The sequence below is a fragment of the Catharus ustulatus genome, chromosome 10, assembly GCF_009819885.2.
Source record: "Catharus ustulatus isolate bCatUst1 chromosome 10, bCatUst1.pri.v2, whole genome shotgun sequence".
NCBI lineage: Eukaryota > Metazoa > Chordata > Aves > Passeriformes > Turdidae > Catharus > Catharus ustulatus.
In genome coordinates, this window is record NC_046230.1 from 11865305 (window position 1) to 11890174 (window position 24870).

A 24870-nucleotide genomic window follows, 5' to 3' on the forward strand; every position below is an offset into this window, starting at 1 on the left:
TACTCATGGAAGCACTGTGAACAAACCAAGAGAAGCCATGAAGTCTTTTGTTGGCATCTGGGAGGTGACATGTGGAAAAAAGTGTTTCAGTTTGGACTCCAGTACAGGAGACAGCTCAGCAAAGAACAACCAAGAGAATTCGAGCCCGTGGCAAATTAGAAAAGATGATCAGCAAATGAGAAGCTGATCTCTCTCATGTTGATGGGAGTGGAGCTAAGCGCTATCTTCAGGTGGGCACAGAGAACATGAAGGCAACTTCTGAAGGCTGCATAGGGAAAGGATGGGAGGAAAAGTTACAAGGTGAAGCAAGAGAAATCCCAACTGGATAAACAGAAAGATAATCTTTGTAGTGAGGGTCATTAAGACTGGTACAGATACCCCAGAGTTCTGGATGACTGCAGACATCCAGACATTGCTTCCAGATGAAGTTATTCTCTGAGTCTGTGAAACTCAAGAAGTCTCCTATAGCAAAAGACTGCCTGCCCTGATCAGGCTGAGCCTCAGAGACACTTGGCCTGTGTGCTTTTTCTCAGGAAGAAAGAGCTGTCTCCGTGATTATTCCACACTACTCTTCAGAAGCTGGGAAGCTGGAACCACTGACAGAGAAAAGTTCTGTTGAAAGACTGGATCTTATATGATTGTATGTCATGCAGACCTGGAGTGAACAGACTGCTCACCATGAAGGGGACCACTTCAGCAATTCTGCAGTCAGCAGGGCTTGAGGGGGAGAATTTCCCTCATGGGATCTCTCTGCATGGATCGTTGCTAGTCAGATTTGGTGTCAAGGGCATAATTTTGCTCTGCTGGGAAAGCTTTCTATCTTTCATGTGTGTTAAGTGGCTGGGGACAGTCTTAAGCTAATATGGGCAGGCATTCCTTAGAGCAGTACTTAGCTGAAAGCAAGTACGTTTTGGCACAACCTTCACTAAAGAAACCAATCTCTCTTACTCCTCCTTCCCCCACCCTCAGTGGGAATATCTGATTATAGCCTTTTCACTCAAATTCCACACAGCTCCTCTTTCTTGAGGCCTTTCACACAAAAGCAAAGACTCACAAAGAGCAGACAGGCACTATTGTATCCCTGTGTTCCATGGCAACGTTTTAGCACTCTAAGAGTTTGCAGCAAATTCAAATGATGTTTCTGTTCTTTATTAATGATATTTCCCAGCTGTTTCTGGTTGACAAAGAGAGGTCTGGTCCTTCTTTGTTACAGGCTGTGCCCTGGCACTTCAGGGAGGGCTCACCCAGAGCTCTGTAACTCAGGCAGCAGCAGCACAGCCCCAGGGAGAGGCTGCAGACACCCAGAGCTTTGTGGATATCGAGGTGCTGCATATGTGCATATGTGTTGTGCTCATATAACGAGAAGAAAGCACATGTTTGATCATACCTATGCACAAAATATTTGTCTACAGCAATGTAGCCTTGAAGTACTCATGGTTCTGCCCTTTTGTAACAGCAACTATCTCTTCACCCTTTCTCTCTTAGGACATATTTTTCTTTTAGGATTTACTTTTCATTTCCTTCAGTGAAGTTTTCATATCATCTTTCTTCTTCATGCAGTCATTATCTCCTTCTTATCCTGACATGTACATTATGCAAACATACTTCACATTCACACAAGCCCTGCTCTGAATATATTACTGTCTCCTCTGCAGTGATTCCAGTGGGGGCTGTGGGTTTGTACAAGAACACAGTGCAAGGCCCAGGGCTTATTACTCTCTACCTTAAGGTTGCCTGACTCTCCTGACATCACTGACTTTGGGCTTGAACTTTGAATTGCTAGTAGGAATAGCAACTTCTTGTGGTAGATTCTATCTGCATTTATTCTGTTTTAGGTAAAACTGCATGGATATAGGAATGAAAGTTAAAAAAGTTAAATTCAATATATTACATTTACAACAAACTTATCAAAGCTGCTTTGGCATTTTCCATTTACAAGGGGCAATGTCAGAGTCATAAACCAAAGGCATATTTAAAAGCATTACTGGGCTGGACAACCCTAATACTTTCCTGCAGTCTCACAGATCCATTGGCTTTGGTTTGTGTTCAAAAGCTGAGATGAGAGAGGAAGCACAGGAAGAGTTCTACTGAGATCCAGATCCACTGTTACCTTAGACATGTGCTGCCATTTTGGCTCAAACTGTTGTTTGGATTTTGGTTTTTTTACTGAGTTTGTAATTTCAATCTTAGGGGTGCTCTCTGCAATAGATGGGTACAGAAAGAAACAAGAGCAAGGGTTGTAGGTATGTTGCTGCAAATAAAGACAACAGAAAAATATGAGTGATGTAGCTGTCCAAGCTGTCAACTTCAAGAAGTGATAGGTGCCATTTCTCAAGGAAAGCAAAATTTCAGAAAGAAAAGTGAGATTAAGATCTTCCTCTCCAATAAATGAGACACATGGCACAATCCCTCCTGTAGTTACAGACTTGGGTCTGAAACAGAAGGCATCCTTTTCCCTGAGCCCATAGATGTTCAGTGTTTTTTTTTTACATGAAGAGGAGACAGCCACATTGAGAGTTTACACTCCTTTGTGTTTCAGCACAGAAGATGATCATACTTTGATTGCAGAGTCTAAATTTTCCTGGCACTTGGAGCCACCATGTCTTGCAGAACTTTTAATAGCACAGTGCCTCTGGTGCATTATGCTTACTAAGCTTGATTATTAGGAATCTAGGATATCAAGATAGATATGATGACATACCCACAAAAGAATAGTTTTAAAATCATTGAACTCGAAGTTATAGGTCATTAATGTATTTTACTATTATTAAAATGATATTAAAGGAGAAAGTTCCATCACATAATAATGACAGTAAGGAATTTATACCATGATGCATACATACATCTTTACTACAAAGAAAGACAGACACTAAAAAATTAACTGTTTTTATAATTTGACTCTGCTGTCAACAGGTACAGAATCTTGACCAGTTTTAAATTCAAGCACCCTCACAATACCTGAGGTTTTTCCACATACCTTTCCATATCATACGAGATTAAATGTACATTTCAGAGTTCTACAGCCCAGGCCCTCAAATAACAGCTACAAATTATATTGTGCTTCCTAGTCTAAAGCCTGAACACCAGAGAGTTCGGTGACTTTTTGCCAGTTTAACTCTGCTCAATACCAGCAAGACCAAGGCCTCTCAGCACGACTCCTCCATCACCTCCCCAGACCATCCAGACTGAGGTAGCTCAGCTATCTCTGCGAGTGCCCAGCACAGAAATGCCAGGGAATGTCAGTGCTAAGGCTGAACTGGGAGCAGTGCCCTGCTCCTTCCAGTAAGGCTCTGGGCAGGCACAGATACCCTCTCACTGCAGAGTCCAACTCTGCTCATTCATTTTCAACTCCATCAGGAATTTTCCTAAATGTGAGAGCTGAAGTGTCTGTGTGATATTCACAAGTATTAGTAAAAACTTGAAATTTTAAGGTCCAAAAGGATTTTGAAAAGTTTTGTTTAATTTTGAGTGAGCTAATCACACAGACAAACAGAATTTTCACACCATATCAGCCTGGAAATATATAATTAATTTCTGAGTACCAATTATTTTCTTTAGTTAGGCAAATTTTGACACAGAAGTAGAAATTTTTCCCTAAGCATGCCTGGAAATAAAACAGAATATTTTGCCACTCTGCTTTTTTTCCTTCCTCTTTTTCTGCAGAAGCCATTTAGTCACACCCCAGCTCAATTCACACAAAGTTCCAGACTGAGGCTTTTCATGTGATCTTCAACTACAAATTTCACTTAGCCTTTGAAATGACTCCAGTTATTTTACATACATGCCAGGAGGTATCTATTCCTACGCCTCTGAGATTTAAAGTCCTTCATTTACTGTTAGAGATCTGCTCTTTTCTGGAAGAAATTCCAGTTCGAAGCATGGAATTTCAATTGAGAGAACGGTCTTATTTCTGAGGACAGATGGTTAAAGCGATGGAGTGTTCATGCTTACACCAGTCATAGACCAAAAATGAAGGACACAATTTTCTCAATGCCTGGGACAGTTCATGGCTACCCATGGGTTTTGCCTTTTCCATCTCAGCATTCCTTGAGAGGTAATTACTGTATCTGATACACCAGTCGTTAAGTATATTGACCATGCAGGGTCTGCAATTCTCTTTACAGTTTAGTTTTTAATTGAAAGAAACACCAAGCATGTGATAATAGCAGAAGGCACTCACTTACCCTATGACAATGCAGGAGATGGCAGTTCCCAAAAAGGCGTAGGCTAAAATTGATCCTAAGTTACGAAAAAAATGTCTCTGGGGAGGAAAGTTTGAAAGAAAGTCCTCTGTTATATAGTAAATAAAAAAGCATTCAGACCACATAGAAACACATCTAGAAGTGCCATTTGTTACAACACATATAGAAGATGGAGCAGTATTGGCTACTTCAGTTATTTTGGAAAATACAACTTAAAGATGTTCAATTTTTTTCCCCTGGTGGAATGCCATCAAGGTTCCCTCTTTTTTATATATCTGGCCAAATGTTTCAGGGTCATAGCAGAAGTTCACATTGGAAGTAGCTGTTGCAAATGCAACATAGTCCCTCCCTTGAACAAAGTCCTGATCGGGCAGGATATGAAACACAGGCTGTTCCTGCCTGCAGTTCAAGTGGTCTCTCTGAAAACAGGGAGGCATAAGTGCTATAAACTGCACACCCAGGGGCAGAAAGAGAGCAGAATGAGGGCCATAAATCATGAATCATTTAAATCCATGCCTGACAAGTCCTTCCAGGCAATAAAATTGTTATTTCATGACTCTGTCCTCTGTCACTGGCCTGTTGGGTCTAGAGAGCAGCAACCACACTCAGTCCCTTTAGTCACATCAGGAAAAGACACATACCTTCTTCAAACTATATCCAGCATGAAATATAATGGGTGGCAGCAAAATGTTGAAGAAGATGGAAGGATCAAAGGTCATCTGCTAGGAAGGACAAAAGAGAGGGTAAGGACAAATAAAATTTCATATTGTAGTTTTCAAGTGTATCTTCTTATCAGGCTCACCTCCACTGTTTGCAGGATTATTCTGAGTTGTTTGTTTTGCAAGTATGAATATGCAGTTCCTTATAGATGCAGATAACTACCTGAAAAGTATTCCTTCAAGAATGAAATCAGTCAGGGGCTACATTACAGGGAACACATAAAAGCAGTGTTACCTGTGACAGCAGCTGCCCTACCAGACATCCAACTTGTCCCAGCACATAACTCCTGCTTCAGACATGGGTCTCCTGGCCACTTTCCTGGTCAGGAAAGACACACCAGCAGTGTTGTGCCCCAATTCTGCATGTACAGAAGGGTGACAAAAGGCCTACGCCACCAAAACCAATGTAACATTTCCTTTGAAGGAAATGATTTATAAAACAGCCATTAAATGAGAGGATTTTAGAAGGAGGAAGCGCACTGATCATACTGGCCTTCAACTTCTGGCACAGAGAAAGACCAAGGACATTGCTCAGCCATTGCAATTCATTACAAATAACTTTCAATAAAATAGAATTCTCTTTAAAATTACAGCATTGCTGGAGACAAAAAAACCCCAAACTACTTAAATAAGCCTGTGTACTGTTTAGTGTACTGTCAGTGAGCTATATTATATCAATACTTTTAAGAGATGGGAGGTAATTAGTGCAAAGGCTTTCAGCTCCTTTGTTCAGATGAAATGATACTTTAAGGATAGAGTATTCTAGATTATTTTCCTTCAAAAGAGTAAGACCTGCCTGCAAAATTACTTCTGTCTTCTTACTAAAAGACAGCTTGATTCAATAAACAGGAAGTGAGAGCTGGGACGTTTTTTCATCCTGCTCCCTTTGAGTTATAAAGCTAAAAAAATCTAGCTAAATAACCTGCCAGCAACGTTAGCTGTGTTGGCACCATCATTGAAAACCTAACGGAAAAAGGATTTTCTTAATTTATGAATTAACATTCTCAAATGTTAATTTTGGAATTAATTCAGCAGATGTGTTAAAATATTTTTTCTATGAGTATCAGAAATACTGACTGCATTGTTTTATTATTCAAAATCCTGTTCTGAAGAATACATGTTTGTAAGTCATGGCACAATCTATTCTCTCTGATAAAAGGCATGAAGTAAATGCTTTTAGTGCAGTCAAAAGGGAATTACAGTTGTACAAAACCCAGAGCATGCTTTCTGTTTTTTACATTAGTGCTTCTGCCAGTCAGGAAGGCTGCCAGGCATTGTTATTGTCTCCTAAATACAGCTGAATTCATCACCCTTTCCATTTTTATTTATTTTCTTTTCAAGAGGGCATCTGCTAGGTAATTTTAAAGGAAAAACAAGTGAAAATCCAGGCAGACTGAGATCTCTCCAATAATTTAGAGGAACTACAATTCACAGTGGAGACTTTCAAGAGCTTTCCAGCAAAGTGAGACTATGGAAACATGATCAGGCAGTTCCCTGTAAGGGCAAGAGAAATTTCAGCGCAAGTTATTGCTCCTCCTTTCTCCTAAGTCAGCCTCAGTGCCAGCTCTGATGAAGATGATCAAATGTAATGGATTAGTACATATGCCCTGGAAACTAAACATGCACTTTGACTAAGACAAAGCTGGAACTGCAACCAGCTAGCAGGAAAAAGGATAGCAATTCAGCAAAACCTGACTGGTCTGACTGCCACAGTGTTTTCCTGTCTCCACCCACCACAGCTCTAATGGTCCTTGACAGTCGAGTTCTTTCTGAGAAGGGCAAGTCTGGCACTAACAGCAGACAGGCACACAATGGTGCTGCATCAGCAGGAAATTTGAGCAGATGGTTAAATCCTAATTCTGCTGAGCTCCCCATTGTCCATTCTAAGCATAACTTACAAGTTTTCCTAACAATAACTGTGTAATACTCAGGATCATGCATTACTGTCCTAGACAAACAATAATACTTGGAAAAAAGCAAAATAATATATTCTAATATTGTAAAAAGCTATTGATAAGGGTTTAGGAGCTTCATGTGAATATACAATGTCTTTGAGCACAAAATCCAGGTTTTAAAAAGTGTCTCTGCACTCCAGTGTTCTTCAAATGGGTGCCATTTTAAAAAAAGTTATAAGGGGAACATTATAAGAAGCAAATATTACATGGGCAGGGAAAGACTACACTAACAAAGTAAAATATTTCATTATATATTGGAAAAAATAAAAGACCATGACATTGTGAAAGACTGCAAATTTTCTCCCACCCTTCCCTTTTTCATCCAGCCTGAATTGCCACAGTGCTGTCTCCCCATGGCAGTGAAGTCCCTACTGAGGATCACTGCAGGAGTGGAAGAATGTATGAGAATGCTGTGATGAATTTAAGTGTACATTAAGTATATATTTACTAGTTTGTGTTTTGTAAAATGTTTAGAGTTTGCAGTTTCCTGTGTTATCCATGGAGGTAACCTCCCCTTGCATTATCCTGCCAGAGCAAGTCACTTTGAAGACACAGAAAAAATAAAGATATCAGTGGTGTTTATAAAGGTTTAGTGGCAATAAATCCAAATTAACAGCTGTGTCTGCAGTGAACTCAGTGTCTGCAGGAGCTGGGACTGACATTTGAAACAGCTCAGGCAACATTCTGTGAATGCACAGTCAGCCTGGAGCTAAATGATGGTCAGGGTTCTACCACACTTCCTTCCCTTTACTATTCTTCTTCCACACCTACCTTGTCCACCCTCAATTCAGAATAGACTCTGTCTCATTTTAACTTGAAATTTGTTTTCCTCTCTCAAGCATGAAAATAAAATAAATATCTCACAGAGTTTAGAGCAAAAATAAGATAGGTTTTACCTTTTGAAGCATTGCATTGCCCTGGTGGCTGTTGACATTGTGGTGGCTGATCTCTCTTTTGTATTGATATTCATAGACCTGATTAGTTATATTGATAAGCAGAGTGGATGGCCCAGATTTCAGCTTTTCACATTCGTAAACAGTCCCACTTTCAACATCTGGTGATTTTGTCACATAACGTATAATTAATCCCATTACAAGGCCTGGAGAGTAAAGAAAAAAAAAAGAAAGATATTCAGTTACTTTTAAGTATTTGATGCTGCACATTTAAAGAAAAATTAGCTCTGCCAAAGCTAGGACACCTCAGTGTTTCTACATACAGAACCTCTCTCAACACTTCATGGATGATCACAAAATATTCTTCCAAAATGGTCATTTCATTAGAATGCAGATGTTGGTTTGACATATACACAGTCATACTCCTATTTTTGTGATCCAGTTGCTGGCATAAAAATTAGCTGAGTTTCTCATCCACTGCATTTTCAATGTTTATTTAGAGCAGGGAGATGCCTGCACAACTTATATGCTGAACTGAGTATATAAAGATCAGCTGTGCTGTTGGTATTTTACACACTTCATTTGTGGGGACAGAACTGACACGTCCTCAGGCACATTCTGCTTTCTGTGGAAGACTGCACTTTTGAGACTGTATAAAAATAGAAAAATAAAATCAGGAAGAAGGGAAGGAATAATAAGACTACAATTTAGGGCTCTTGCCCAAGACAGATATTCTGTTTCTCTTTACATTTTACAAAAGGAAAATGTACTTCTGCAGCCATCCTCTGCATGGTATGGCTCTTTCTGTTGGCTCCTGTGGGAGGCTGCATGTTTACTACAGGAGAGGTAATATTTAGCTAGATAACATTACTGAGATTATTTCCACCCTCAGAGACTTCAATTTGATTTCAGATTTAATTTCCATACTTTTATTTCCTGTATGCTTTAAGTCCCATGCATAGAACAAATAGCTTTACAGTTACTAATTAACACATTCATAAAAAGCTAAGAATGCTCAGATGAAATATTGATGGAAGACATATACATCTAGATAGATATACTTACTATTAAAAGATAGGAAAGAAATTAAATTATATGAGATATCAGAGAAGCATCTGCAAAATATGATGTTACAGACTGATCCTATAATCAGAAGGGGATACAAGTGACCACAAGGACCTTGAGAATCTTCTCCTAACAGAGACCCTCAGAACTGCAGATTCCTGGCATACCTGTGAGTCAAGTTTGTAGCTTCTTGGAGTGATGCTGAGTAACAGCTGTATTGCCTCTTTTAGTGTGTGCATGCATGTGTGCTTGTTTAGGATCTACTGTTCAGTATGGTTACTCTCTGTAAATGATAGCGGATTTCAGTATGCTGTAGAAAATCCCAAAACCTCTTTCTTAAGTTACACAGCATTCATGCAATAAATCAGATAATAAGTTTGCTGTAATAAAAGACAGAATTCCTCAAAATTTTAGGGGAAAGTGTGTGTAAAGGGAAGCAAGCACTGCATGTGCAACTATGAAATATGACTTCTGCAGTGGTCAGCCCAGATGTCCAAAATCATGACTCAGAAACCAGGAAACCATTCATTAGTTAAAACTGTCAGGGCTTTCATCTTACTTTTATTAGGTTTCCTCTAGAAGAATCACATTTTTAATTTTTAAATTCAATTTCAAAGACATTAAAAATTCAACTTAATTTGATGCTTGAATGAGACTTGATGTTTTTCATTCTCTGGAGCAGAAAACTTACATGTTTTCCTTTACCATTTTTGTCCTTATGACTCAATGTTTTAAACTATAGCCTCTGATACACTTCTATTACCAGGTATTACTTAATCTGCTCATGTAACAGAAATATTTTGTAGACATGCACCAAAGCTGATGTAAGGACACTGGCTAAAAAAGATTATTCAGAAAGCGTTTTAAGCACATTTATTTAAATTCAGCATTGAAACAGAAAAGGATGTCACTTCTGTTACAGATTTCTTTAAAAAAATCTCAACTGTCCTTTGAAGTGAGATCTTGCAGCAAAATCTCACTCTAACTACAGCTCAGTCATGTTTCAGCTGAAGGCAGTGCAGGTTTTCCAGGTTCTTCACTGGAAGCAGGATAAAATTGTTAATCCTAGATGTGACCATTGCAGGGATTTTTTAAGTCATTGTGCCAAACTCCTGAGTGAAACAGGAATGTTCTTTCCCCAGGATTTAATCTAGTCAGCTGTTAAATGCTTTTTGTAGTAATAACATTCAGGGATGCAGTTTTTACTCATTACTTGATTTTTTCCAAATATTTAAGATTTTCCTTCAAATTTCTTTAACTCAAGAATGATGTTCCTCTCTTCACCTCACCACTACAAAATGTCAGTTTCTGTCTTAATTGTGATTTTCCCACATATGTGATACTGTCTTCTGAGTCCCATCAACCTTTCTTCATTGTGAATGTTGTAATCAGGAAGACAATGAAATACTCTGTTTTATTAAGGTTCAGAGATTCCTCTTTCTGGGACCTGTTCCATCCATTTCTGCCAGTGAGAAATAGGATACTCAGAGCGCACCAGCAGAAGGCAACTACAACTGTTTCACACAAAAGGCATACTGGATTTAGAAGGTATAAGAATCACAGTGTTCATCACTGGACACCTCCACAAAAGCCAAATCCAGAACTGAGTGTTCCTCACTCCAAACACACTGAATGGGATGCTCAGAAGGGCTGCAAAGGACTGCTGGGAGTCAGCTTTCCCTCTGCACACCTGCCAGAACCTGTCCCCTCAAAACCTGGTGGAACACCTCTACCCACTGCAACTCAAAGCCATTTTATGTGAGCACCATAATGGCTCTTCTGTCATTCAGCCTTTTCATGTTTTCCTTCCAGCCTGACCAACTAATCCTATGGAGCACAAGGCTGAAGGCTGGTACATCTGCAGCCAGCCTCACCTCCACCCAGGGGGTACCACCCCCTCCCCAGGAGTGACAACTGCTCAGCTGAGAACAATTTCAATATAAATTTGGTAATTAACCTCCCATATAAAAGGCACAGCTTGGGTTGGTACTGACTTGGGTTTTTTTGTTATTAAAGTTCAGTTCTGGCTGTTTACTTGCAAGAGTGTTTTAGCTTCTCACTCGGAGCTAAGGGGTGGTACCTCTATGTGAGCCTGATTCCTGAGCTCTGGGGAGAATGAGGAATTTGGATACTTGCACTTATTGCTGCACTAATGGGAAGGGCCATCAATTACCCCTTATATGGGGAATTTGGACCTAATGGTTTATGCTTGGGGCATTTAAAGATATCTGGCCTTGCAGCAGGTGGCTACAGGCACTTTGGTGTTTTACTGGCTTGTGTCTTTTCCAGCACATCATGGTGTTCTGAGAGGGGTCACCTGCTCTGATCCCTGGCACATGGCTTTGTTTTCATCAGTGCTGGTGTAGATCATCTTCCACACTATTCCTGAGTGTGCTCTTGGATAGGAAACTCTGTTATTCCCACCTGTCTTCCTGGTGAACACAAATCAGGAATTGAGTTTACTATTTGTGGTCTGTTTATCAAACCCAACTACAATGTGCAGAGAAACTTGCTCTCTGAGGCTCAGGAAAACCAAGGAAGGAATGAATGAACAGGTAAGCCTGTATTCTTCCTCATTGTGAGTGATTTTTCAGTTTAGTCTCAAAACAAACAAAACAATTTGAGTCTTTAAATGCTTTCAAGGTAAATGCCTTGGTGTATATAAACACACACTTTGTGAAATAATGTTGAATTAATTCTGCATTATTCAAAATGCTTTTGGTTTTTTTTTTTTACTTTGTAGAAAGATTTTAAAATTAAATATAGCTATACTTATTGTTGAACCATTACTTTGATTAAAACAATGCACCTCAGACCTTCAAGTTTATAAATGGACAGTATGGCTTTTTTTTTTTTTCCTAGCTGGAAATATTCAGTCTAAAACTGAATTTTCTTACAGATCCTATGCAAAAAAAAAAAAAACCAAGGCAACCCACCCTTTCATCTGTTCTCTACTTTAAATAGAACTTTCTATCAGGCTGTGTTCAATTTGTGGCTGTTCAGCACTTTGCAGTTACTGTAAAACTTCCTGGTTTTGTTTTATCTATGTTTGTTTTTTTTCCCCCTGGTGTTCCTCATACTTTGTCTTCCCTGTCCTCTCCACTGCTACTCCCCTAAGGGCACAGTTGAGGAATATGGACCCACCTGCCCATATCCTGTCACTTGAAGCCAAATTATCAGTTCATTGTATTGCTGTCCACATATCTAATAAATATCTCAATGGGCTGGAGCAAAGAAAACTGTAAGGACTGGGACCTCTTTTTCTACAGAAAGGCAGAAATCAATTGTTTGGATAGAAAAGGTGAAATTAAATGAGGGGAGGACTTGTCCCACTGTCAGTGCTTGGTGTCATGAAGATTTTCTCCCAAAGTTGCTGCCTGTTGATCTGACAACCTCTCTTATGACCTCTGAAATTTCATTTTCTTTTCAATATTGCCATTCCCTGTTGTTAAAGATAACTACACCCATATCCAAAATTTTGAAGGATAAGGAGGATGTCATTACCTTTTTGGATCCTACAGATAAGCTTTTTTCCCTATTTGAAGGTTGCCATAAATAATACAAGACTAAAGAGATAGTTTATTTACAATCATGAGGAATGTTTTAATAATTCAAAAGCTCTGACCTGCTGGAGCACTGATCTCTTAACCAATCAATAGAATTTTGGTTATCCTCATGATGTGCAGAGTATATTCTGAGCAGGCAGCAAAACAGAACCAAATGACAAATAAAACACTAATTCCATACTTACTTATTTTTGTTTTGTTGTATACTCCCATCTTTCATTTCTGTTTAGACTGGCTTTTGCCAATCTTCAGAAAATGCCATCAGCTGCACATGGCAAACAGCACAATAGTGAGAAGGAAGCTACTGCAGTAGTAGAGGCACCTATCTTAACAAAATCAGTTTTGGGTGTTACACTGCTGGAGGATGTGGTGTGCACAGAGTGTCAGAACAGGCTGTTACTCAGATAATGACTGAGCTGTTGATTTCTATCTTCCATTTTGACAGTTTGCCCTCCTGTATGTATCTTATGGCAGCTGAGTCTCAGTGAAACAGCACTAGGAGAATGACAAGAGAAGTCATTACACATCTAAGTGTGCACTGTTAAACCAGAGAGTACTTGGGGACAATGGGGAAAGTTCTGTGAGAGCGAAATGCAACATGGCAAAGCTTCACTAGAGATTAGAGCTAGACAGGCAAACTCAAGTTCCCCTACAATGACAGCATTGAGAGCAAACTTGAGACACATTGTTCAGCGTGTTTTCTGAAGGCACAGAGCAAAGCCGAAAGAAAGCTCTCGAGAATCATTTAAGCTTTATTAGACAACATGTCTGTATCCACAAGGCTCCTTAGACTAACAGTTTGGATGTTATAAAGACCCAAGCAAACTGTTTTTGTAAACAGTAAACTCCCCAGCTCTGCTGTCTGACCACAGAGGAGCAGAATGCACATACTGAGGATAACCAGCTCCTCACAGTTGCCCCCCTATCAAGGTGGCCTCTGGCTACTTCAGGGGAGATGCTGTCAAGTCATTATGTCACCGTGCACTTATGGAGCTGATGACATTTAATTCAGCACATTTCTGAGCTTTGTCAGCACTTGATCTAAAGTGCCTGAGCATAAATATGCAACTAGTCCAATGTTATGCTGGCACTTGAATTTATACTCACCATAAAGCATAGCTCCTCCAGTTTCATGCAGAAAGCGGAATCGATGGTTTTTAAACAACCAAATTGTTAATATTGTAAGAATGAGTAGAAAGTTAAAGATTAGCAGCTCCACAGCTCCCTGATGATAAAAGTGATCTTCATTTTTCACTGATACGTAATTCTTCAACTTGTCCATTTCTTTCCCTTTATAGAAAGTATGTGAAAAATAAAAGAATAAAAAAAAAGTCACGGGAAGAGAAGTATTGCCACCTTTAGTACAAAAACTCCAGGCACTACAGAAATTCACAGCAAGCACATCTGTGTCATTTGCAGCCTCATGCTAAAGTGCCCCAGCTCAGAATTCAGCTGGATTCTAGTTACAGCTTCCTGTTTCTCTCTTAAAGCTGCCCTGTCTCATTTTTAATGTTATGATTGTGTCGCTGGACTGCACTTGCTCTGGCTGTGGATTCACAAATTGCCTCCAAGGCTCAGACTCTCCATTTCTAAAATTCTATTATAAAACTCAGCGTGTGTTCATTATGTTTTCTTCCTGTAGTTTACAGCCCAATCTGAATCCTAGGAGTCCTATTTTGTCTTCACAGTTTAAGATAGAAAATATTATGTTAAAAAAAAGGCATAACAAACTTCACTAAATTTTGGAAGTTTGAGAATCCTTCCTCTTTCCCATTTTCCCATGTTCAGATGTAAATGACATAGAATAAAGGTGGCACTTTACTATGGTGCGAAGACAGAAGAAGAAAACAAATCAATGAGTAAGGATTTCAAGGTTTAGGCACTTGTATTGATCCTGCCAAAAGACAGATCTCTGTAAAAGCAAGGGTCCAATTGCCTGGAGTTAAAAGTACTTAAACCCCTCTATTGAACTGAATAAAATGCAGAGGAATATACTTTTCATAATTTCTGCTGTTTGCACATTTTGATTTATTCAATTAATTATTCCATTAAGCCAGAAAAACAGTAGAAAACCTCTGTGTATAGCAAATACTCCTGGACTCTGTCTACGCTCAAGGCTACAACACATTTACATAAAGAGAATTTCAAGCAAGCTCAAATCTTCATCAGAGAAAACAATTCTACTAATTTTAAAAGATAATCTTCTCATTATTTGATGCTAAAAATATCTTAACTATTTCTTTTTTAAAAATATATTTTGGAGCAAACTAATCTGTACAAATCCATTCCAAGTCAGGTAGGTGTCAAAGGTGTGTAACTCAGGAATACTCAGCTGTAGCTCATAACAGAGTGTTCCTGGGGAGGCACTGTTTCTCCAATCTAAATATTTTGTTTTCAATAATCAATCAATTCTGTCCTCTGCATAAGCAAATTTCATCCCTTTTAGAGGTTTCCCGTTTTCCTTTCACTTTGTAAGAAAATTATTATCCTTCTAGTTATTTTTTAATTAATGCTTTTTCTCTGTTTACCAGATATTCTTCAAATTCTATCAGAGGTTTCACTTTGTTCTCTACATGTTTCACTATTTTCTCTCCTTTGTGTTTCCCTCATTTTCTCTTTCTTTTTGTAGGTTTACCTCATAATTTGCAAACATGGTCAAGGTTGTTTAAGTCAGAATTGTATTTCTGAACTAATTTTCAAGGGACCCTCAGTGAGATGCAAAGTTGGCAGAAACCAGATGACACCTCCTAAACTAATGAACTGTGCAACAATTGTAAGCAAGGGTAACAATGCTAACTGGTATTTTTTGAGAATTGTTCGATACTGTATTTTGAATTAAAAAATAATATAAGGGAATTGGGTGTAGCAATTTAATTATATAACTAATGTAACTGTTTAAAAAATTGTTAGTCACATAGCCAAGGCTATTAACTTTCATAGAGGAGAAAAAAAATAAAGCCTTGATTTGGTTTTCATATTCATAATTAGGAAATGACAGTGAGTTTGTGAGTCAAATCATCCATCTCCAATGTGAAAGTATCATAAGCAAGCAAAAAAAACCAGTTGAAAATAATCACATTTATTTTGTTTTGCAATAAACCCCAAAGATTTGTTTATTATGAAAGCCAGTTCTTTCCCACCCTGTGAAATAAGTAATTTACAGCACTTATAATAAAATCAATGGAGAAGCAACCCAAAACAGTGAAGGAAGGTAATTTTATTCTGAAAATCTCAGTGACTGTACTATTCACTTCAGATTTGGGAGACCAGGCTCAGGTGTTTATTTGAATTTACCTGAACTCATATATTTCACCAAATAACAAGGAGCTCCTTAGTCTTATTGCTAGAGCAGGTGTGGCATGAAATACTTGAAAGAAACAAATGTGAATTTCCAAAGTTGCCTTTTCTCTTTTGCAAAATAGAATAGGGTTATGATTCTGCTCTATCTCACAAGATAAGGTGATACATGTTTGTGAAGCAATCATGTTACAGCAATTTGCCCCAGGCCAGAGCTTAAATGAAAAGAGAATTTCAGGTTGAGTATCAGGTTTGCAGGTGTTGGACTTGGGGCTTAAATTCTGCTGAAACTCCTTATACAATTTTGGGAAGGTTTGGTTCTAAATAGCACTCACATGTTACAGGATTGGGGTTTCAGGTGCTGCTTTCCTCTCAGAGGTGTAAGACAGTTTCAAATCAGTTTCCAGACCCAGCCACTCATCACAGTTGCAGCTTCTGAAGAATCCAGAAATGACATCTAAAAAACTGGTTTTTTAATTTTGCATTTTCACCATTGTATTAATTATTACTATACACTATCTGAAATATGCCAAAGATAAGATGATTAAGGCAGGATAACTGTTGCAAGATGTTTGTAGGTGATAATTCTGTACATGCATAGTTGGGGGAGATCTGTTGGAATTAAATGGTGCAGGACTTTAAGAATGCTTTTTGCTTATAATAATCTGGTGTCATTTGGTATCTGGTGTCATTGGCTACTTAGAGGGATGCCTCAAATGTCCAGAGTTATACATGGAGAAGAGCTAATGTAAAAGCTGGGGGCAATGTAGAAGAGCCTGTATGAAATGTTTCAGTCCTGTCAGTTTTGTTACACCTTGTCCCCACCGGTATGGCTGTGTTACTGTTCTCTGTATGCCATGTGATTTAATTAGAGGTACACAGAGCCAGAAACCTCTTGAGCTAAATTAAGCCAAATCACCTCTCCAGTGTTTCTTTAGCAAATTTTTGTTATGTACAGTTTTGTACAGAAGGATGAGTCTGAGTAGATTAGGAGCGACTCTACTGAGAAAATAGAGCTACCCATAGAAAATGCAGTATGGACTCAGAAAACCTTATCTGGGTTTGATATATATATAATATATATATAATATAATAAGGTCTCACTTGAAAAACTGTTGGCAATATGAGCAGGCAATCTGATATTTTTTGTGCTCAGGTCTTTCCATATTATTTCAGGTAAACCTATTTTTAGGGGTATCCAGGCCATTCAGCAATTTTGCTTCCTTGAAATGGATTAACTTCTCTCCAAGTTTTGGTTGGTTAAATCTGTTGAGCTGTATCATATTTCCAATATTGATAACAGATGATAAATTAAGAAGGAAGGGAACTTGATAAAATAGAAAGGTACATTTTGGCTTTAAGAACAGGCTACCAGGTGAATGAAGAAAGTTTTCATGGGGAAGTTATCTTGGATATTACTTAACAGATGAAAGAGACAAAACAAGTGAAAGTTTTGGTGGAAGGCAGTATGTCAAGAAATTCTCATAATACTGTGTTCTTACTACAAATAGTATTTGCTTCATCTCCTCTGACATGTAATTTTAATGAACAAGCGGTAGTAGTCTTACTTATTTTCTGTGTCCACCTTATCAACTCTATGGATTTCACAGAACAATAATCCTTAGCTTGGAAGATGTAGATGTCTTCTCTAATAGAAACCACCAAGATGGAATAGAAAGCAAGAGAAGTCTTTAAAATCAGTAGTAAATTGTAGTAGTAGTTGTAATAAATTATAGTTAGTGGGAATTCCAAGCGAAGATACTGTGCTCTACCACCACTGGCAATTCTGCAAGCCCAGGAAAAAGACAGACAAGAGTAAAAGCAAACATTGAAAACAAGTGCATCTGTATATATAATTAAAAGACCAAGCCAAACTAACTCTGAAACTGAAAAATCAACCACTTTGTGAGTACACAGATAACAAATGTTCTGTCACAGCTCACTTGCCTAAAATCCCCAGACAGACTGGAACAGGATTAGTGGGATCACAAGTGGTTATCCTTCTCTAATCCATTCCAGCCAAGAAGCTCTGCCTTGCTAGCTCCTGCTCTGATCCACAGCTGCCCAGGAAATACTGTGGGCTAAGGCCACTTAAGGCCACTAAGCCCACAGTGGTGGGCTAAGTATCATTTATAACTGCCAGGCCTCTGTGCATTTTAAAATCTCCTCTTTTACTGCTTAGAATAGGCTTCCTATGAAACCAGCTTATTTGCTGGTTGCTATTGATATTGTTCTCTTTTTTTTTTCCTGAGGTCAGACTCTGGTTTTTCATATTTGATATTGCTGGTATTCAATCTACATGGGTCACAGAGCCTCTAGAGACAGAAATAAATCCACAGAATCTATGTATCTTTATGTTACAGCTATTACACTTAGCTGAAAAATAGCTTTAAAAATAATTTCTGTTTACTGCAATACAGCTTTCTATCCAGAAGGTAAAGTCTGTTTTGGGCTTTTCCCCCTCTTTGGTTCAGAGCCTGTTTTACTGACTTATTAAAATACTGTACTAATTATGATTAATATACATGGAATTGAGTAGAACTGGACTTTTAATCTCCCAAGACTTGTGATCCTTCTGCTCATATGTCACTGTCTAGAGACATTGTATCAACACAGGAAAATCTTTTCTCCCCTTAGAGTATGAATAAATTTGATGCACTCTGTGATGTAACAATCAGCTCATCATGCTGGAGTCTTCCTTCAGAGACCAAATTCCGTTTATACTGACCTGAAATGCTCGTGTGCTTTTCTCATTGAGAAGACAGAAATGCCAGCATGTCTGAAGAAATAAAAGCTTTGAAAGACAGGGAGCACTTTTGTTCTATGAGTTGTTACAAGAGAGTCAATCTGTTCCAGCTTAGACAGTTTTAGCCAACAGGTTCAGAATGAAAAAAATTCTTACAAAATTGTGGAAAACTGGTATTACAGTTTAAATTAATCCACACAGTTGAATGTCAGGGTTGTGAAGGAAGTATTTCCAAGTTTACTTCTGTGGGTTTAGTGTTGATTTTCAGCTTCAACTGCTGCCCGGTGATATTTTAAAAAAATATTTTAATAAACTGAAAAACAGTCTAGCTAATTTTTATAATTTACAGTTTTAACTTTTCTAAATTACAGTTTCCTGGTGGTAGACCACTTTGGGGAGCTGACTCATGTTCAGCTCTTAGAGCTGTGCACTTGTGTATATATGCTGGTTTAAGTTTAGTGTCCTATAAAAGCAGGCAGTGCATCAGTCTCACAGACTGTGTGATGGGCTAGAACTGAGGCTAAAAGGTATTGAATTCCTTTGTCTTTGCCATGTCCTTTGTCACTAGTGTCTCTGCCCCGCTGAGCCTGGGTCGTGCAGGAGCCACTTTTGCTGCCCTTTTCCTTGTATCCCTACTGAGTTACAGCTCTGATCAGTGTTTCTCTGCATGCTCAGGCAATGTCTCTCTATTCCTCCTGGGTTACCTGTTCCTGCTTCCATTTCTCTCCTCTCTTTTCCCGTTTGAGCTCAGCCAGGTGCTCCTCCATCCACACCAGCCTTCTGCCAGGTTTGCTTGGCTTTCTGCACGTTGGGAGCTCTTGGTGGTTTGAAGCAGCTCTCACTGAGATCAGCCTCTCTGGGCTGTTGATATTAATACCCCACACTTCCATATCAATGGTGATACCACATCACTGATTCAATTGAGTACAGCAGCTACAGAAAAATTGCTGAATTCAGGATTGCCACACCATTGCAGCAATCATCCTGACTCTCATTGCCATTTAAGGCTTATAAAAACCCCCAAGAGAACCACAAAACTCCCACCAAACTCAACTCTCCTCCCCCTTAAAAAACCCCCAAAGGCTTACTGAAAAAGGATTTTGGCACAGTGCTTTTTGTTTTACTGAGGTTCATTGTTCATCAGTGTGTCGTTTGATGACTCCTGTTTCAGATACAAATTATATTACATTGTATTGTGTTGTCAGGAATGCAGACAAAAACCTGATTAAACTGCCTTGGATGACAAAGGCTCTGAAAGCACATCCCACTAGAGGGCTCTCGTTACCCATGAAATGGAAATCCAACTCCAGCACTACTGGGTCTTTTATCAATTTTCCAGTTTAAAGATAGGTCTTGGTTTATTTAAATAAAGCATTGTAGTGCATCAATATACTGGACTGGATCCCTTTTGGAATTCATAATTACATTTGTGACTTTATTTTCAGAGGAAGCGTGCTGATCCAACTGAATTATTTTCAGTTTGTGAACAGGAACATTTTGGGTAATTCCTAATTAAACTAACCATCTTGCCCCAATTCTTATTTCCATTAGATCAGTAGGAATCAGATTAGTCTGAAATGGTTATTTTTTATACTTTCTGCCATTATCACTGAACTATTTTTGTGGGAACTCGTGTTTACATATGCTGGCCTTTCTTACGTGCAGATAACCCTGCTTCCTACCTCAGAGCCTAAACACATATTTTACAGAAATAGACCTATAATTAACACTGCTGTTTTCATCCCTATCAGTACCCAAACAGCAGCTGTTCCTTTTTTAATTTCAACACTGTTTAAAAACTTGTAAATAAGTAACATTAAGAACAGTTAATAATAATTTCTACATAATTGTACGGTGCTATTCACAGCAGCATTTCAGGATAACAGATTGTGTTCTTCCATTTTGAAGACAAACAGGGCTATGTTTGTAAAGGAATGTGGGCACAAGAAGTGGAAGCAGGTGAAAATCCTGGTGGACTGTAACTCCTACTGCAGACAAAGTTTGGCCCTGCACTCTTTTGTAGTAACCAGTTTTTCTTTAAGAGAATTATGTCTGAAACATAACTAATTTAGATGTGGAAATATCTCTGGAGTGCCATATTGCTTTCCTTACCCAAGGGAAAGCCCTCTCTCATCTCCAGTTGAGCCCTTGGCCTGTGCTCTCTCTTCCTTTGTCATACTCTGTGTATGTTTGGGACAATAATTTCTCTTTACTCCGAGCCATGTTTTACCCTTACGTTGCTCTTTCTTTCAACCTCCTTATTCACAAACCTCTTTTCTTCCAGCTGACAGTTTTCAACTATTTTTCTCTTGTTCTCTGGAAACTCTAGTTGCTATAGAGACACCTGATGATTACAGAGACAGTGACTACCTTTGTTAGAACCTCAGTTGCTATAGCAATGACTGTTGGCTGTGGGTTCAATGAAATCTGCTACATGGTTCATGCCCTTTTACACAGCAATACAGCTTGTAAAAGCTTCTTTTAATTGTTATGCTCAGTAATGAGACTGTGAGCCAAATTCTGTTCTAATTGAAGTCAGTGGGAGTTTTGCCATTAACTTCAGTGAGGCCACAATTTGATCCTAAACTCCTCTGCCCATAAATAACAAAAGGAATCCACTTTCTGTACTGTGGCCAACAGGGTACGGCTTCATTCAGTCAGTAACAGCTGAACCTGGGAACAAAGCTTTGATGTCTGTGACTGTATTTCAGTAAAGTCTGACTTAAATGATCTTTTTCTTTTGAATATCATAGAAATTCTGTGACTAAATAGTCAATTCTCAGATGAAATACATCATAGTCCTTGTGGGGACTGATGTGTATGCTTTTAAACAGAACTGTGAAACAAAAATGTAATCTTTAAAAGACTTAGACTATTTGTTTTTCTTCTAAGAGGAACGTTTCCCTTTTGTTGCTTCGTGGAAATTGTGAAAAGAAAGCAAGTATTTTCAAGGAGATATCATCACTCTACAGAAGAGGTATCCCTACTGAAAAGGTAGATACAATGCTGTTCTTCCAAAGGAGGTTATTTCTTGGCAGTATCCCTGAATATTTTTTTGACACTATGGGAATGACCTCTGAAGAATGCCTTAAAGTAAACTTTGTCTTTGAGCTATTTCTGTTCTATTTAAGGTATCCTGGAGATACTTTCAAAGTCACAGGAATTCCATTCAAGTGGAAGTTGAGGTTGGAAAGCACTGTATTTGATGTGTCCATCCACAAATGTTAGTTTTGTTAGGTTATACCCAAATTATCACATACTATGACTGTTGTAGTCATTTGTGCTTTTATCTGGGAGCCTCTTCAGGAACTCATTGTTCTCTTTCACCTCTCTCCCTCACTGTTTCTGTGAAGGTATGGGGAAATTTGCTCTGAGTTTGTGTCAGAACAGTTCTTACCCTTGATCCCATCTGTAAGGGTTAAGTTACAGGCAACATTACAAAATGTCTCATTTTCAGCATGCCCAGAATAACAACTCTGACATGCCCACTTCAACAGCTGTTACAAAATTAAAAACCTACGAAGTCCCCTTACAGACTTCTACCATGCATATTTTGTGTGACAATCTGCTCATTTTAAGCAGTCATGACTAGATGAAAGAAAAGTACCTGAAATAAATGCCATTGATCTCTTTGGAAAAAGCTAGGCCAGAATGAACAGAGTAGAATTCTTCTTTTGCTAAGGGAAAAGTAAGAAATGGAGAAGCATTGCCATTACAGCTGAAAAACTCAAGTGACACCTTATATCAACGCATACTGTGTGCACATTTCTACAAGAGTCACTCCCCAGGCACAGCCAGATACCTGCAGAACATCAGGACTCTGTGTACTCCCATGCTTTTGATGAGCTTACTTCTCTGTAGCATTTTTTGTACCCAGACTGAGATACAGAAGGAGTGCAGACTCACTTATCCCTCCTTTCCATTCATATAATTTCCTCAAAACCTGGCATTTTTTCTGCAGCAGTCATTTTTATTTCTCTTTCTTCTGCTCTCCAAGGATAAGCTGTGGAAGTCTCCTAAGATGAATCATGAAAAAAATCTTTTCTTATGAATTCTGCTCTCCTCTGGGGATCAGTTTCATCTGCTGATCAAAGACCATTTAGGCATTCCTTTGTTTTCACATAAGCCTGTTGGTCAAAGTGTTGTTCTTACTGTTTATGAATGCCAGGCTTTCTGTGAGTAGAAGCTCATGAATTGTAAACAATGATCTATTGTGAATCCTGTGCAATTATCTTCTTGAATTTCTGATTAACTTAGCACCAAAAAATCAGAATGAAAGAATAATTCAGATTTGAAGGGACTTCAAGGGTCACCTTGTCCAAAGTCTGGAGCAGCTTAGATCGGGCTCCAAGATGCTCAGTGTCTCACTGTGTTTGTTTTGTGGGTATTTAATTTACAGGTATAACAGAGAGAAAGCAAAATGTACTGCATTCAGTAGTGTTAGCATTTTGAGTTATATACACAAAAAAACCTCATAATGTAGAGATGAAATTCAAAAGTCATACATAAACTCCATAGTAATCAAAGCATCTTATGACGACTCCAGCATTTTCATTCCTCTGTCAGTTTGGACATGGAATAACATTAGAGCTGCTGCTTTCCTTGCTTAAGTTTCACTTTCTTAGGCTTTACATGCACATCTTCTACCATGGAAGACACATGAGACTGAAATACTAAAAATTCTTGGGGACCATTAATTTTTGTGAGATTTTATGTGTTGCTAGAAAAACTTTATGAATTGTGTTCTGTGTAATCTGTTCTGTATCTGAGCCACGTGAGGAATTTTTTCCTATCTTCTAACATGCATGCACAATGTATTTTAGATTATTCATGTAGTCTGCTTGGCTGTCTAGTGAATTCTTGTATGATTTACAGACAAACTGTGTTCTGGTATTTGAAAGAGAGGTATTATTTTCTATGCCCCTCTAAGAAAATTACTTTATCTGCTATGAGCAACAAACAAGCTCAAGGCTGTGTGTGTTGCTATCAGAGGGCAAACAGATGCTTATTCCCTGTTTGGGGCTGCTCTTTCCATCCACACCCCATATTAAAACTTGCAGCAGTGCTCTGGCCCTGGTAGGGAGAGCAACTGCAGGGGCTCACCATGCCAAGGTACTGGAGGCTTGGAATAAGCTAGATTTGTGTGTCTTCAAATCACACCTGTTTTCTGACAAGTGCTCAACTGATGAAACAATGCACTCCCAGGACACTGAGACTGCTGTGGATGTTCTTGTCTCTCACAGGTTAGACACTGCTTAGAAAGAAACAGCATATCTGCTCAACATCCTTAGAAGTACAAGAAAACAATGTTAGGATAAATCAGCTAAGTATCCCAGACAGAAAGGGGTAGGAAGTTATTGAAGATGAGCCAGCACTTGTGGCTTTCCTGCTTTGTTCTCAGATTTGCTGTTAACAGTGTTCTTTATCCACCTTGTCCTTTCTCTTGCCACTCTTCTGCCTCCACTGTAAGGAGAAAGAGTTGTCCCTTATAAAGCATCTCTAGCAAGAAAAAAGGATAAAGGGCACTGGACTTAGATTTACATAGTATTGGTGCTTGACATGGCTTCTCTGGAGCACAGCTTGAACTCTTCCATTCATGTTCTCTCCACCATGTCTGACAGTCTGGCAAAATGCACCTGCTGAGCACAGCCCTGCAGGTGTGCAGAAGACTGCAGGGTAGGGCCTCACCCACCAGGAACAAGCTTCTCTGAAATGGAAAGAGCCCTAAGTAAGGGATTATTAGATCAATGTCTCACAGCAGTCCTTTTAGAATTTGTTTTGGTAGCAGCAATCCCCAGAACTTTTGTGCATCCACATATTCTGTCACTTTGAAGAGGAATCAACAGAATTGGTCTTGGAAAAGAGAAGAAATTGGAACTTACTGACCAGTTGTCTTTCACTGGATATGAAAGCAGAACAGTCATAAAGACTGAGCATTCCTCATGTTGCTTAGATCTTCTTCCCACCTTCTAAATGCATAGAGAAAAAGTCTTTGAATGTAGTTCTTCACATATTTCACAATATTCCCCATGGAACAAAACTAAACCCAGGGTACTTCTGGGGTGTTAAATGGCATATATTACATCATAAAACATGTTTGCCACTTTCCTCTGCAGGCTTAAAGGTTCTCTTTGTGACTCTGGAAGACTCTGCCAGAAAAACACAGACTATTATGTTTATCTGTTCTCTGGTTTTGAATATGGCCTTTTGTTGAAAGAGCCATTTCAACATGGGTGAGCAGCAAATGGTCACTTATTGCCTGTGAAAGAAAGCAATTCCTTGAGTTCCATTTCCATCTTTCATATTGATTTAATTGTAGGGGTTTTAAAAGAAGTAAAACTGAAAATACCATTATGTGGCTTTGGTTGTTGTTCCTCTATCTAGGAATTATGAATTTAAAAATATAATCTTATTACAAACAACATTT

At 38.7% G+C, this 24870-nt stretch overlaps 1 protein-coding gene across 2 annotated transcripts in view; it reads right to left on the minus strand.

Moving 5' to 3' along the window:
• SLC9A9 (solute carrier family 9 member A9) overlaps positions 1–23643 on the minus strand; it is a 187193-nt gene extending 163550 nt beyond the window's left edge. Inside the window, exons 1-5 of one of the 2 annotated variants that reach the window (XM_033069112.2) lie at positions 23547–23643; positions 13508–13690; positions 7773–7975; positions 4844–4924; positions 4185–4261 (exon numbers count right to left, since the gene is read on the minus strand). In XM_033069112.2, the coding sequence (XP_032925003.1) occupies positions 4185–4261; positions 4844–4924; positions 7773–7975; positions 13508–13682 (536 nt within the window). In that variant the 5' untranslated portion in view covers positions 13683–13690; positions 23547–23643. Of the gene's footprint in view, positions 1–4184; positions 4262–4843; positions 4925–7772; positions 7976–13507; positions 13850–23546 lie in introns of those variants that run through there. The other variant, XM_033069113.2, reaches the window with a different exon arrangement.
• Between the last annotated feature and the right edge of the window lie 1227 nt (positions 23644–24870).